General features: G+C 49.3%; 1 protein-coding gene across 4 annotated transcripts in view; it reads right to left on the minus strand.

The window, feature by feature from the left end:
* Positions 1-54: 54 nt before the first annotated feature.
* spir (spire type actin nucleation factor) overlaps positions 55-15,716 on the minus strand; it is a 39,414-nt gene continuing 23,752 nt past the window's right edge. The window contains exons 3-16 of one of the 4 annotated variants that reach the window (XM_015181161.2): positions 14,501-14,618; positions 13,981-14,090; positions 12,593-12,713; positions 12,439-12,518; positions 9,333-9,463; positions 9,153-9,264; positions 8,777-8,909; positions 4,118-4,191; positions 3,822-4,047; positions 2,469-2,591; positions 1,609-2,150; positions 1,336-1,539; positions 952-1,268; positions 55-891 (exon numbers count right to left, since the gene is read on the minus strand). In XM_015181161.2, coding sequence (XP_015036647.2) covers positions 672-891; positions 952-1,268; positions 1,336-1,539; positions 1,609-2,150; positions 2,469-2,591; positions 3,822-4,047; positions 4,118-4,191; positions 8,777-8,909; positions 9,153-9,264; positions 9,333-9,463; positions 12,439-12,518; positions 12,593-12,713; positions 13,981-14,090; positions 14,501-14,618 — 2,511 coding nt within the window. In that variant the 3' untranslated portion in view covers positions 55-671. Of the gene's footprint in view, positions 892-951; positions 1,269-1,335; positions 1,540-1,608; positions 2,151-2,468; positions 2,592-2,804; positions 3,263-3,821; positions 4,048-4,117; positions 4,192-5,088; positions 5,887-8,776; positions 8,910-9,152; positions 9,265-9,332; positions 9,464-12,438; positions 12,519-12,592; positions 12,714-13,980; positions 14,091-14,500; positions 14,619-15,716 lie in introns of those variants that run through there. The other 3 variants (XM_001355994.4, XM_015181159.2, XM_015181160.2) reach the window with 3 other exon arrangements.

Here is a 15,716-nt window from a genome sequence, read left to right on the forward strand (position 1 = left end):
ATATACTTAATCAACATTTACGTATAAATTAAACATTTACAAACAACGGCATTGTACTGCGATAATATATAGGGTTTATTGTATTTATGTGGTACTGTATGTATAGTCAGCTATTGTTATGTGTATATACTCGTATTGTATCATATCGTATCGTATGTGGTGGGGTGCGCTCAAGCGGATCATCTCTCTGTAGCCGGCAGAAAATGTACAAAGCTTCAGCCAGGAATGTTCTTTTGTTCTCTCCTTTGCTTATTCACTAAACTAACACGATTTACAAGGGGAGGGAGTCTCCTGGAGGCTCTATCTTTTATCGTTTACAACAGTCCATCTAATCCATAATACAATCCGTAAATACGCACGTATGTACGATTATGTATCTTCCGTATGTTTAGTGCGTTCCAGTAGTCCCATAAAACACCTAAACAGTTGCTCAGTTAATGCCGAGTATATTGAAAATACATCGATTTCAGACAGTTCTGGTATAGAGTCAGCTATCAAATAAAGTCCGTGGTCTGTCATCGAATAAATTGATCAATAGATTCTAGGGTAAGTTATCAAGTCGGGGATATTCTCGAAGATTAATATCTCAGTTGTCGAACTGAGGGATTCCATTTCGAACAGTGTCCCATAGTGGCACTGTAGGGTTTAATCTGTCTGGGCCCGTTCTGTGCCTATTTCCAGACGGGCGTTAGATCTAGAGTGAGATTCTGAATGGTGCGGTTCCTCGCAGAGCTGCGCTTCTGCTTTACAGAGCTGGTGATCTCGTTGACGAGGCCTTGGCAGTCGTTGCAGACGGGCACCTGCTCGCCGCGCAAGTTCTCCTTTTGATCCTGGGTCTGGGCCAAATGGCTGCCCGAGGAGAACAAGGCGAAGCCCCGCGAGAATCGCGATCTAGAAAAGGAAGATTGCAGAATTGGTTACAGTTTCTGGCGGGGCTGCTGCACCACTTACTTTCTCTCGAGGGTGCTGCTGTTGGACAGCGGTCGATATGCTGGGCTGTGCACGGGCAGACTCCGGGGTCCTTCCATGCTCCGCGACATGGCGTTGTTGTAGTGGTGCTTCTGATGGTGCTGCATCACCCCCGAGGGTCGCATGGCTGACGAGTAGGAGGCGGACATGGCAGCCTGGTCGTGCAGCGCCTCCACGGCATGGCCAGGGGCGGCGGAGGTGGAAGCGCCGGCTCCTGGCCCCACGCTGATGCCAGGAGTGCTCATGTTTGATCTTTGGTGCTTGGGTGAGGATGGTGCACTGCCCACAGTGCTGCGTGTCTGCAAAGGGAGAGCGAGGAGGTCAGTAATATGGCGACGAAAAGCTAGCTCGCGTGAGCACGCGTACCTTTCTATCTGACTCGGAGCGCAGGAGACGCTCAATCAGTGACTTGGGGAACTGGTCATCCATTATGTTCCCTGTCGACGAGGAGTGCGCCTGGTGGGCGTGGTGAGAGGGTGAGGGGGTGCTCGAGCTGGCCGGACTGGACAGCAGCGATGGTGAGATCAGCACAAGGGGAACGTTCCTGAAGTGCTCCGAGGGAATGCGCATCTGCGAAAGTACAATAAGAAAGTGATTAGACAATGAAATGAGTCAGTTAGTGGTCTAGATTCCACTCACCTTGGTATAGCACTTGGCGCAGACAGTGCGCTGGCAGAGCTTGCACTGGATACCCCATGGCCCGAAGAAGGAGAAGCGTGTGCGCAGGCACAGGAAGCAGACGCGACGCTTTTCAACATCCTCCTTGACGCGCACATCCATGGGCAGGCCCTCCAGCTCGGCTTTGGTCATGACAGAACGTATGTGAACGATCTCCGCCAGCGTTACGGACAGGCGATCGTCCCCCCGTTCCATCCAGGTCTGTTTGTCCATGAAGGACTTGTTCCATGGGCCAAGCGAGGATGTTGAATGAGCCTCGTCCAGCCTGGGCGGCCCGTCCGTCGTCTGCGAGTGCTCACCCTCCATCAGGGGGCTCTTCCTGATGCCTGGGGCCTCGCTGCTGGCTCCTGACTGCGACTGGCTGCCTGCGTCATCCGATTGACGCGACTCGGGGCGCGTGGGTGGCATCGAGTGCGTCTCCTCCAGGTTGCTCTGGCAGCCCACGATAGTGTGGCGGCGCAGAGATGCGCGTCTCGACTCGCATTGAGTGGCCAGGTCGTAGGCTGGGGAGTACAGAAAGTGCGTAATCGTTAGCCGGGGGTCAACACTGTGAATGCAGTACAGAAGTGTGGGGGAGGCAGAAGAAAGCTTTTGAAATGTTAAATGTGTCAGCTGCAGAGGCAGAGGCCAAGGAGGGGGTTGTGGTTGTGGTTGGGGTTATGCTGGCGGTGGGTGGCGTGGCATTGGGTGCATGCATGCATTTATGTATGTACGAGTATGTGATATAAGAGGCGAGGCTGAATGAGCGATATGATTGGCTCCGTGAAGCATCGAATGGAAAGCAAGCGTGTGAGATCTTAGTAGGTTCTTTAAATATTTACATTCCAGGGCATTGTCGAAGAACCTGTGGTACTCGTCCTCCGTAAAGGATGGCTCTGCAGGCGGGGGTGGCCGTGCCTGTGCCTGTGGCTGGGGCAGAGTCTGCCTGGGTGCACTTGCGTCCACTGCAGCGCCAGGAGTTATTGCGGCAGCGTTAATTTTGTTCAAGTTTTTAAAGCGTGTGTGTGAGGCGTTTTGAATTCAGAATTGAAATTACATTATTTCCCATACAAATACTCGTATCACGAGGGCACAGGGCACAGCAACCAAAAACAATGATTATTGCAAGAGATAGATCTACTCGAGTGCAGGAAATAATAATAATACTGGGGAGCAGCTTTCAATAGATTCTCTTTTATTTATAAAGTTTCTGGTATGTCTTGACTTTAATAAATTTAACAAAATATTTCGAGATTTTCCTTAGTATATTTGTGCGCTCGTGATTTGTGTGTGTGCCGGAGTGCTCCTCCTTAAGCCGAACCAACTCCATTGTGTTAGCCATCGAATCGAATCAGCCCACACCAAAGACCCGCCATTTCAAAGGATATTTCCTTCATCCTTTTGCTAGCTACTTTCTGGATTTGTTCTTAGTGCATTTAGGGGTTTGGGGGCAGGGGGTTATTAATTATAATACTCGTACAACACACTTGCTTTGCCGGGCCGGGCCGGGGCGGGGCAGGGGAAGGGGCCCTGTTGCTTCGCACAAAACCATACAAATAATAATTAATCGAAAGTAGTTAGCGTTGTGTGTGTGTGTGTTGTTTGTTGTTGTGTTGACAGTAAAACGATCAAATACCTTTGCAAAGTTAGGTTTGTTGTGGAGTGGAGTGGAGGGAAAGGAAGAATGTAAGAAATAAAAATAAAATAAATTAAAATTATAAAAACTTAAACCATTTTATAGCTAAAACTAGTAATACCAGATAATATACACCAGATACACCAGATACAGACTTTGGCAATGGCTACGCCATGGCTTTTGGGGTAAGGCACAGAAGTAAAGAGGAAAAAATATAACCCATTAAACATTAAAAATAAAAGCGGAAGACAGTAAAGTAAAGTAAAAAAGCTTTGATTTCATTAAAGGCAGTCCTTCCATAGTTTTTGGATGTCATATCATATCTTAGAAGTGAATCTTTCAGACATGGAAGATTCAGTCGTTGCGGTGTCAATCGGACAATCAGAAATCTGTTCTACTTTCAAGTCTGTCCCAAAACTAATCGAATTTCAATGCGAGTTGCCTCTGTACTTTGTGCGCCAGTAGTGTTAGGTGTCCCAAGTGCCCGTATATATAGTATATTGTACAGATTATAGTAGATTACAGGTCGATTGCACAACCAACAGAACTGGATACTCACTTGTGCGTCTGGGCCGCAGCTGCGTCGCCGTCGCCTGGCACTCTTGCCGCGCTTGGCTGGGCACCATGTAGCCCCCAAACGGATACGGCGGCATCTTGGGTTGCGAGCAGCGGTGCAGCTCGGCTAGATGGGCATGGTGAGGCTGGTGCTGCTGGTGGTGCTGGTGTGTGGCCGCTGTGGAGTGGGAGCTGCTCATGCTGGAGTCATCGAAGAAGAGCTCGTCGTCCTATCGACCGCATGAGGTAGAGCTCGATTAGCACAAAGATTACCAAAGGATCAGCTGGGGAGACACTCACCTGAAGCTGTGAGAAATCCACTTTAATGAGCCGCTGCCTGGAACGTGACAGAGTGGAGTTTGCACTTGGAAGCACTGCAAATGGAAGATCGTTGAAACAATGAGTCCTCTGGTCGCAAGCGAAAGTGAATGTGGCCACAGCCATGGGAAAATGGGTCTGCATGCGATGGGATTATCTAATGAATATCATGGAGTGATGGCATCTCTTCTCCGGGTAGCAGATTCCCCGCCGCTCACTCGGAAACCGGCTCCGCTCTGTGCCCTTTCTGTCCACTCATTGCGCAATTAGAGGAGGCCTTCCACTGAAGTTGGAAGTTGTCAACACGACGCCGCCTCGCACTTTTTACCGGCCATTCCACACACGAAAACCGTTAAGAGCCAGCGCACTTAATGGTTCTACTTATGAAATCACTCCGCAGAGCGGCTGGCTTGAGGCTTGTGCAATGCCTGGGAACTTCTGGAGCGGAAGGGGTCGCTTCACTTTTCAACTTGTCGAATATACTTTACGACCCGTAGGCCCCATAACAGCCGGTACGTGACTGAGCAGGGGGCTGAGAGCCCACCAGCGACTGGACTGGACGCCGGGACCTTTGACCCGCGACCACACCAGAACCAGGTTTCAGACTGGAGATACTCTTTTGCAGTGCCCAATGATGAAGGGTATCCGCACTTCTCCACACAGAATGCAGTTTGCTCTGCGGATTGCTTAATGGCTTTAATGACGGGAGCTGGGAGTCGGAGTCAAAGACGAAGTCGTATCATGACTACAATTACCAAAGCCACTGCAGGCGGTTCGGATTTACTCCTTAAACACATACAATGCCTTGGGGCATGCCTTGGGGGCCCCCCACACACACACACACACACAATAGTATAGACGAGGCTGAAATTGAAACCAGGTCAAAGCAGAGCAGAGCAGAGCAATTTCGTGGCCCAAAGCAATATTGGGGCATGGAGCCGTTTTCGGGTTACCTTTTGATGACTTGACGGCCTGCCGTGGCTTGGGTGTCGGAGGATTGGGGACTCCTGCTGACGAGGCTGTTGCACGCGGCGCGGCGCGAGGCGTTGGCTGGGGCTGCGGCTGCGGCTGGGACTCCGACTGGCAGAGATTGCTGTCCCCGTCGGAGCCGCAGTAGAGGGAAGCATCGCTGCCCACGTCCACCACATCCACGTCGCGCACCACGTGGTGGCTCTTGAACACCGACGCGGCAGTAGAGCGCTTGGCACTGGGCATCCCGGGCTTGGAGTCCATTTGAGCGCTTCTCGAATCGGTCACGGATTACAGCCTCCACATGTCCGACTGGCCGAGTCCTGGATGGTGCTAAGTGCTAGGTGCTTGGTGCCTGGTGCCTGGTGCTTGGTGCCTGGTGCTCCACTTCCGCGGCACTTCTCGAATCGCACTTCGGCTCACTCTTGTTGCCTTTTCACTTTTCGCTCTTTGTGTGCCACACGGTTGCATTCGGGCTATCGATCCGGGGAGTACAACAAATGGTAACGGAACCAACCCCACAGGGCTGCCTGCTCTGCTGCTCCGAGGGTTGTGTCCGGCTGTGTCCCTCCCCCCACTGCCAGGCTTGCTGCCTGACTGACAGACTGACGGATTGACTGACGGCCGGTTTTCCACTATAACTTTCCACTAGGCCGCTTTTGGTTCTATTAATCATCCAGTTTTTTTGTTTCTTTTGCCCATCCGCGCCACGCTCCCACCGCTCTCAACATAATCAATGGAGTCCACGTCCACTCCTCCAACCAGCAGAAACAACACCGAACGAATGGGGCGCAACCGCCAAGACTCAAAACACGGAACCCCCGAACCCCAAACCCGTTACAAGCCAGCGAGAGAGTGGTATATCCATAAAAGGTGCGCCTGTGTCGCTCTTCGGTGGCCTAAATGGTTTGCACTCGCTTTACACTGGATGTCGAGTGTTTGCTAGGTATAGTACACCGATAGCACCCATATGAACTCTGGACTCCTCTTCCAATACAAAATTATGAATATATCCAATAAATTTTGAGTGTTAACTTATAGATATTCTACCGAACGCATGGTATAACCATATAAGGTAGGGAACTAGTTATTCGCAGCGCGCCTGCGCAGAGACTTCTCTGAGCGCGGCGGAGAGTCGGTTTAATGAGAGCTTGAGACAGAGAGAGAGTGAGAGGAGAGCGCACTTTTGTTTTGGCCTTTCATTGTGTTGTTTTGTTTGGTGGGGGGACTTTTACGTCACTCCTTGGGTAGGTGGTTCGGGTGATGACGTAGAGGCAGAACGCGATGGCAAGGACAGCGCATCTTATGAATAAGCAGGGGGGGTCGGTCTCTGGGGTTTTGAAATCAAAGTTGCAGCCAAATTTGAAAAAGTTCTCAATCGTCAATAAAGATGGGAGTTCAGGGTCGCCTAAAAATGGAAGCGGCATGATGACATTTGGCATCTGTCCTTTGAAATGACTAGTATTCGTATTCAACATGTTAGGCAGGTATTCATTAGCACTAATAGGAATGTTCGAGGTACCCTCGCTACAGAAACCTACAGATACTCGCCCAAAAAGCTGTTGATATTTCCCAAAAAATAGCTACGGCCCAACTAGATCTGGACGATCTGTGAACACTAGTCAGCCTAAAAGTCGTGCACATTTTGTAGCTCTCTTGTCGATGTCACTATCCCGTAGTTGTATATGTAGCAAGCATGTACAAATCATGTAGTATATTGTTATTGTTTAAACAAAAAGGCAACAGTCGCGATGGGCAGAGAAACATCACTCAGCTGTTGATGCTGATGAAAAACATATGTATGTACTCGATTGGGTCGGAAACGCTTCCTTCTGGCTGTGTTTGAGTAAAGGGATCGCATAGATCACGATGAAATCGTGTAAAATTACATTCGACATGTTGAAATGAAGCATTCATAAACTACATACTACATACATGTATGTACATATGTATGTCAGTGGTTTATCTACGTGATCTGGTACAGTTTTCCCGAAAAGTTCGTGGTCTTTTCCAGGCTTAGGCGAAAATGTTTACTTATTTACAATCTGGATTATGGTATGAATGAAAACGTGCAATTGGAAATATGTATATGGGTGATAGAACGGAACCTACTAAAGTCGAACTTATCTATTACGATCCTCCACACAACGAAGCTTTCTATATAACGAAATTATTTCCAGAACACTGCCATGCTATATTCTACACAACAAAAGTTCTATACTACGAATTTTCCGTATAAGGAATTCCCCTTGAGAACGACTGTTGAATAAGCTCGAAGATCTTTTCGCCGAATATCTTAAGTGATGGATTTATGGTTTCCCAATAATATTGCCCCTATGATTATCGGATAAGCCTGTACGAAAATTGTTCAATCGATGGGTAATGCCCGAAAGTGTGTGAAATGGTTGCTTAAAGGATGACCTACTCTGATCTACTCCTAACCAAATTTCGGATTTTCATCTGGATGAACTTGATTCAACTCGTACAAATCTCGAACTTATCTAGTCCATTCAGTAATGGGCAAACTATACGTATATGCTGACCAATGGAGTATGTTTTTCGACAGGCAAAACATATTTTTCGGTCAGCAGCTGCATATCGGAGGCAAACAAGATTCCCAGCCGCAAAAGAAAAGCAACAAACAGCGGCAAACAGACAGACCAACGGACAAACATACACTGTCTAAGGTGAGGTTGTCGTTGTCGTGCCTGGCTTGGTCGTTGTCGTTGTTGTCGCTATCTTTGTGTGTCACAGTTTTGCACGCTTCCTTCAGCAGAGCGGATTGTGGATTTTGGATTGGGATTGGGGATTGGGTTTGGGGTTTGGGGACTGGGGATTGGAAAAAGTGGCCGTTTTTGATCTATGTTGGCATGCGCGCTGCACTGCACTGCGGCCGGCAGACTCTCATGGAGAAACAGAAAGAAAAAGACAGATTGGGAGGACAGAGGGACCGACGGACAATGGGGCTCCCCGGACGACAAGTGCAGTGAAAAGTTGTGCGACTAACAAGTTTTCCTCTCTCTCTCCCCCTCTCTCTCTCTGTCTCTTTTCCACTCGGTGTCTTCGAGAGGCGACATCTGCCTGTGTAAGCACACGCGTACGCGGAGTATGACAACAATTTATGGGCGGCTGGCGTTTAAAATTGGAAATCGCCGATGACAACACACCGAGAGGATGGATGCGGCAGATGGAGACAGACACCCACCAAAGATTAGAGGCGGCATCTATTTTTGGCAGTCACTGTGGAAAGGCCCAGGTATTTCTTTCGACACCGAGTCCGCTGGTGCCGGGAAATCTATTGACAGGCGATTTGCTGATGCCCTTTGTCGTCAGTTTATGACTATCGTTGACGTCAGGACTTGTACATACAATATGGGAGTGTATGTGGAGATCACAGGGGATATATACGGGAGGAAACCACCATGAAGGTCACTTTATATAGGAAGTGGGATGCAACCAATCCACCAACGTGTCTTCTGCCACACTTGAATAGTATTTGGGTTAGAAAAGTGAATAGCTAAAGGGTTTTCTTTGTTCCTAGACCCATCTAATTATGGTACTCTCACTTCCATCCTCTGTCCGCCAAGGAGAACTTTCCCTAAAGTTCTATACTTTACATGCAGTAGGATATACCCTTGTTTTACTGAACTAATTCTATTTCGTTGGACTTACTTCTCTGCCTCAGAGGGGGTGCCTCTGGCGGGGTGATCTGCTTCAGCTCCTTGCCCTGCCGTATGGACTCCATGAGCTGTTCCCTGGGCGTGGGCGTGCACATCCGGGGCGGGCCCAGTTGCCGTTCGGAGGCCTGGTGGACGATGAAGGTGGGGAAGGGAAATAGAACAAGAAAAGAAAAAATATGGCAACGAAAATTAGTTTTGCTTTGAAAATGGAACTGTTAAATTTTATTGGAAGCCACAAAATATATGCAGCGATGCTTCCTCCATAAAGAAAGTGAAGTAAAAATATAAACCCGCCAGAAAGCCCAGAGGGGGGTTCACTTGGGACTGGAAATGGTTGTGGTTGTGGTTGGATTGGGGGCACTACACACCTTCTTCAATGGCGGCCGTGACCTAATGAACTCCAAGATCATGGCATGGGCATCTTTCTTGACGCGCGGCGGTATATCTCCATTGACCATCACCTTGCGCAACTGATACTTTCTGTAAAGAGAAATTGCGTTGTTGATTGGATGTGTCTGGTGCCTTGGGCTTTGTGTGGGAACTCTTACTTGGCTCGGATATCCCCCATGAGTATCTCGTAGGGCGTCAGCTCGTATTCGATGGGTGTGCGCTCGAAGTTGCTCTTCTTCAGGCGGACGCCGCGGCGCAGCTCGTCGATCACCTGCACCCAGAAGCGTGCCTGCAAATGGGGAAAGTGTGTTGCTCAGAGATGGTACATAGAACGGATAGAACAAGACATGCAATGCAATGCAACTAGGGACATGCTACACCGCGACTATTGCCACCTACTTGCAGGGCTCGCCACACCTCCAGTTCGTGCTTCGGTTCGGGTTTGAAGGGAGGAAGAAAGGAAACCACAAATCAGAGGACAAGTCAACTGTCAGCCACTTGCCACTTGCCCCATCCAAGAGGCGCTTTGGGCACATTTCACTTTTATGCCCCAACCCCGTTACGAATATTTCCATTTAATTAGCCAATTAGCCAATTGAGGCTCCCGTTGCGGCAGGCCGATGCAATGACTGATTAATGCCAGACATGCCACATGCCACTTGCCACTTGCCACATGACAAGCCAACTGCTAACTGTGCGTATGAGTAATGTGTGTTGAATGCCGCGCGATGTGCAGGAAGACTTCGACTATTTAGCACACAATGGAGAGGAGAGGCTGGGAGGCTGGGGGCCGGCTATATGTAACAGCAATTCGCGTTTTCACTTTCCACTGCAGCATGCGCTTTTCCTGTTCCTGCCACACCACTCGCGCCCAATCGGTGGCAGTGCATTTTCGAGACAGCTCATTAACTATGCAAAACGGGATCGGATCGGCTCGGCTCGGGATCGCATTTCAACCACAGCCGAGGGCATGGCAGCACATGTTTTGACACAAACGTTGCACCCGCAAAAAGAGATCTGGAAACGCTGAAGATGCCACGCCACGCTTCAATTAATGCAAGACCCGACCCCCTTTACGTGGGGCCAGCTTCCGGCTTTGTTGCTTTGCTGCTTTGTTGGGGCCATGTACCATGTACCATGGTACCATGTGCGTACAACATTTGCATCGTCTGGATCGGCACATTAGCATAGGAGCTGGCCCATATCGTCATCATCGTCATCCTCCTCATGACGGCAGGCAGCAAACCGAAACACAGACAACAGACTCGATGTCTGCGATATGGTTGATGAGAGAAGCATTCGGCATCGAATGGGGAATCACCTTCCGATTTCGGAAAGAGAGTACCCGCCATTCCATCATACTCGCAGCAACCTCCAAGCAGAATCGCAAACAAAATAAATGTAAATTTCCCCAAAAAAAAAAACAGAGCTCTTTCTGCAATCTTTGTCTCGGTTTGTGACATTCTGAAGGCTGTTGGTTTCTGGGAAAAACTGATAAAACGCTGACTAGAGACACACTTCTTGGGTCTTGGGCGTCGGACTACCGCAAAAAGCAGTAGCTGGAGCACAAAAACAATAGACAGTAGACAGTGGAGAGTGCAGAGTGGAGAGAGGCCAATCGAATGGCCAGGCGGGCCAAGAGGCACAAGAAGCGGGCTCTTATCGAACAGCTAGGAAGTGATAAGAGCGCTTTTAATCAAGCCAACAATGGCCTGAAACTACGTTTCGCACTGAGATTCGGGTATCAGTATTCGTGTGACAACAAGCCACAAGACAACGCACACTCGAGTGCTTCGAGCCCGATGATGGTGATGGTGATGGCGATGATGGCCCACCTGTCTGGCCAATTAATTGGCAATTGGCAATTGGCAGAGACGACTGCGCCTTCTTTAATCGCCGGCTTTCAACACATGCAAATGCACAGCGAGCTGGCACGAAAAGGCCAAACAAAAATATTTATGGTCTATTTATTTAATTACGAATGTGGCGTGAAGATACTCTCAGATGTGTACATATATGGTACATATGTATTCGGTGTACTGGTATTACATGCTCGCATGATTTGTCGTTTGGCTCGCACGCAAAGTTTTCCATTTGTTTGGTTTGGCTTTGCGGTTTTTCTGTGTTTTTCTATCAAACATGCAAACATTGGCAAACGAGTGACGTGATCCCGGAGCGGGCCTGGGGCCCAAGGCGGAGAAATTACGAGAGAAACGCGAGGATAGGTGCCCGGGTACGGGGGCAGGTCGTTGTGATTGCAAATTTAAGGAAAGTCCGAGCCCAGGGATCATTAGTGGTTAGACGACAAGGGACTTCCCTTCTCTCTCGTTTAAAGAAATGATTCTGCAAGAAACTCTCCCTCAGAGCACGGAGCTCTCTCCAAGTCAAGCTTTTAGCATTGATTACGTGCCTGAATCCAAACCCGAAATGAAGGAATTAATTGGGTTTAATTTGATTAGCAGTTCATATAAATCGAACGCTTCTAAGAATCTCTTCGAGCATATTCCAACCAATTAGCACTGGGATTACATTATTCGACAGTATTCGAAAGAGCTTTTCGAGCTATTCTCTGGAGAACTTTGGAGACCGGAGAGGTTCCAATACGAACCGAACACACCTCGAACGGTAAAGTAAAGCCCCTCCACTCCGCTCCACTCCACCCCGCTCCACTCTAGTATATGTTTTCGCGCCACTCCGAGTCTTTGCGTGTCTGGCCAATTTGCGTGTGGGTCTCAATGGGTTCCGGAGGTCCAACGGTGATGGCAAATTCCTGTGACGGCCTCGACACATTCGGCAAAGGTCACCCGAAACACACAAATTTATAGACTAATGTGTGGCCCATACTCTCGCAGAAAATAGATGGCGGCGGTGGTGGCGGTGAACTCATTAGGATGATGGTCGAGTGGTTGTGGAAGTGGAATCAGTCGGTCGCCGCGGGCCCATTATTGAAATTAAAAGTGAATTTCATTTGGCAATACCTAAGCATGAAATAGTTCACTTTTTCCGCCTTACCGCAGAGGAAAACCCCCCCAAGTGCGGACATCGTGCGTGATCTCTCAGTCTATCTCTGCGATAATGATTATGATGATGATGGCTATGGCTATGGCTTATGGCCAAACTCTGTTCGAAGAGGTGTGCCAACGAGCAGTGATCGTGAGTCGGCAGCCCACTTCAGAGGCCATTAGTGGAGCTCTACGGATTGCATAACTCGGGTGTCTAGCGGGTGTCTCGCAGTGGGGGGATAGCTAGACAGATAGATCTTACCCAGTCGTTGAAGCCCAGCTTCGCCAGTTCTTTCTGTGTGGTCGGAGACGATTCTGCGGCCTTGATCAGCTTCTCGGCACCTGTGGCAGAGAATGATCCATTGGCGCATTAGTCCCCCGATTGCCGAATGACTGATCTAAGGCCAAACACTCACCATTGTTCAGGACTTGCTGGAGGAACACGCGCAGCTCTATTGTCTCCGTTGCCAGGGCCCGGCACACGGCTTTGTAGTGATTGTCCGCCAAGGCGGGCTTCTGCAGGTGGTTTCTGCAGGTCTGAAACGAGAGGGTGATTAAACGGGGTATTGGAATTGGGATACTTTTAAGAGGAGATTCTATAGCAGTACTCTACGATTAATATGAAGAATTTATTGCTACTGTTGTAGGACAATCCGTTTTAGTGGCTCTTACTATTCTTTTCATATCAGGCATGGCTCAAAATATGGCAGCCATTCGGAGAAAAGATAACTTTGTATCGGTTTCCGGCCAATTTCCAACCACTAAGATTCATTAAGATAATACTAAATATAGGTCAGGAAAGTGGGTTTCCTGTTCCCAAAGTTTCCTCGAGCCGTCAATAGAGAGAGAAAGAGTGTGCAGTATGGGCTCAAATGCCCTCTTGGTGGCAAGACCCTATCCCCCTTTCAATACAGAGTCGAAATGCAGTATCCCCCATTGCCCATTGGCCAAATTCGGTGCAATTTTACGCACATCAGCTGCGGATACTCTGGCACTTTTCCACTTTTCGTTTGGGTGTTAGAAAAGTCTGTTTGGAGGCATGGGGCATGGGTTCTGGCAGAAGTTTGCTCACTGTTGCCTGACAGCAATGTGTCAATTCCATAAAGTGGCTCATTAGAGGTGGAGCGGCCTCTCGCGGACCTCCCCCGGGGCGCTCGGACAGAACGGATCGGACTTGGACTCAATCAGCAACGGTGTGAGGTTTATCACACGCCCCAATGCCATGGGGCCTGGGCGGTGATAGCGATCGTCAGCTGTCTCCCCAGAAGGCTGGGGAGAATTCCAGAAATCCATTTGTCTGTGAAATCAAGTGCAGCGGAGAGGTTTCGGATTCTGGATTCTCGATTCTCGATTCTCTCGATTTCCGCGTGATTACGAAAGCGCTTGTCTTGATGGTTATTTTGGTTATTTAACATTGCGGCTAAGAGTGCAATCGAGAAGCGATTGCAAATTGTTTTTTTCCAGTCAGGTACTCGTAATCCAAGTAGAACCCGGGCCAGGCTATGCTTGTTGGCTGCGGTTAGCCGCGATACAGATACAAAGATACAGATACAGCGCAACCCGCTCTCCCCCTCTCCCTCTCTCTCGCTGGCTAACTGTAACGCGCGCCAAACTAGTTTTCCCACAGATCCATCGATACATCGATACCACTCGTAGCATATTTATATGTCAAATGTGCTGCTGGCCAAATGGAGCAGATTGAGCCCGGTCAAAAGGTCACGCCACGGTGTGGCGCACCCCCCTCTCTGAGTCATGGATTTCGGCATCTCAAGTGCCAGAAACCGTTTAGGAAACCGAAACTTACCTCGATTATGTGCTCTAGTTCTTTGGTATCGTTGCGCTCCTCCTCCGCCTCGTCGTCCCAGCGCTTGTCGCCCTCGTCGATGCCCTCGTCGATGCAATCCTCGTCAGTCTCTGCAACGAAAAATAGTTAAGATAGTTAGCCCCTTCGAAGGCGAAACTAAGGTCAAAATCCCCCCCTCCCCGGGCGATACGAGTACACATTTCTGTTTCATTTAGTTTCATTTATCAAAGTTCTACGTGATTCATGTGCCCGGGGAGATCTGGGAGAGAGACCTTCATCTTGTTTTCAGCTGTGCAGCTGTGGGGTTTGATAGAATGGGGTTTCCGCTCGAAGGCTGCTCTTCGAGGGATAGGCCCCTTCGGAAAGTGACTCAATCGCACAGAATATTGTGTGAATAACTATGAAACATTGCATCACGGCGATAAGTAATAAACGAACAAAGAAACACTCAATCGGAGCAGTTCTTTCCCGATTTAGGGGCTTATACCTCTACACTATATACTCTATAGACTGTACTCACCATCTGCTGTCATAAAGTTGAACAGATTCTCGAGCTCCTGCGACATCTGGCACTCCTCGTCCTCGGGCAGATTGTAGTCCAGTGCGGTGTACACGATTTCCGCCATTTCGCTGATGATCTGCAGAGTAAAACCAGACGATCATTAATGATAATTCCCCAAGGAAAGCAGACACTATTGAAGCAGAGGTTAAGGCCGCCGTTTAAGCCCAACGAGCCATCATAATCTGCATCGTGTAGTGCAGTTAGGGTCCCCCGCGATGGGGTCTGTCCGAGGGGTAGAGGGCCTCGGGGTAGGCGCCTTGACAAACACGCTGTTCAGGCAGTTCATTAAACTGACACTCTAATTGGAGTTGAAGTTGACGAAGCTTCGCAGAAAAGCGACACACGGCAACAGCAACAGCAACAGCAACAAATAAACACTAATTGTTGTTGTTAGCCGAGAGCTGGGAAGTTTTAGCCCGATCTGAAGCTAGAGTTCAGGTGCAACAACAGAGCGACAACCGAAACGAGGCAGCTCCAAACACCCAAAGCAAACCAAACCGAAACACAAGTGCAGTGTCAGCTGTAAATGCTGCCCCTGCCACAGCCCCTGCCCCTGCCACAGCCCCAGCCCCTGTCGATTCACTTTCACTTTGGCGTTGGCGAAAACACTTGCCGAAAAAAGAGCCGTACACCGAGTGTTAAGACATAAACTGAAGAAGTCGTTAAATAATAATTCGCAGCTGCCTGCCGGCAGACACCAGCGCCAGCCACCAGCCACCAGCCACCAGCTCAATCTCCATCTCGACGTGGGTCGAGACGACGCCCACACACCTGGCCCTCCCGGCGCGGGGCATTATGGCATAGCTTCCGATCTCATCCGTTCAATCCGCATCCCTCCTTCTCTCTTCCTTGCCCCCTTTGAGCTGGCTGTTCACATGGTTTTGTTTTTATTATGAAAATTAAATGATAAAACATTGTGACAGCTGTGCATTCGATTCACTTGGGGCCCGGCCTTAGGCTGGCTGGGATTTCTACAGCCACAGACTGAGACTGAGACTGAGACCCGGGAAGGGACTGCAGCCTCTAGCCACTGAAGAGGCTGACAACAAATGTCATTTCTCCGTCGGCCCTTACATCATTTGCAGAAGAATTGCAGCTGCAGTGGCAGTGGCAGTGGCAGTGACAGTTGCAAGCGCTGAGTGGAGGGGAGTGGAGGGGGGGGCAGACATACTCG

Source organism: Drosophila pseudoobscura, chromosome 4, assembly GCF_009870125.1.
Source record: "Drosophila pseudoobscura strain MV-25-SWS-2005 chromosome 4, UCI_Dpse_MV25, whole genome shotgun sequence".
Lineage (NCBI taxonomy): Eukaryota > Metazoa > Arthropoda > Insecta > Diptera > Drosophilidae > Drosophila > Drosophila pseudoobscura.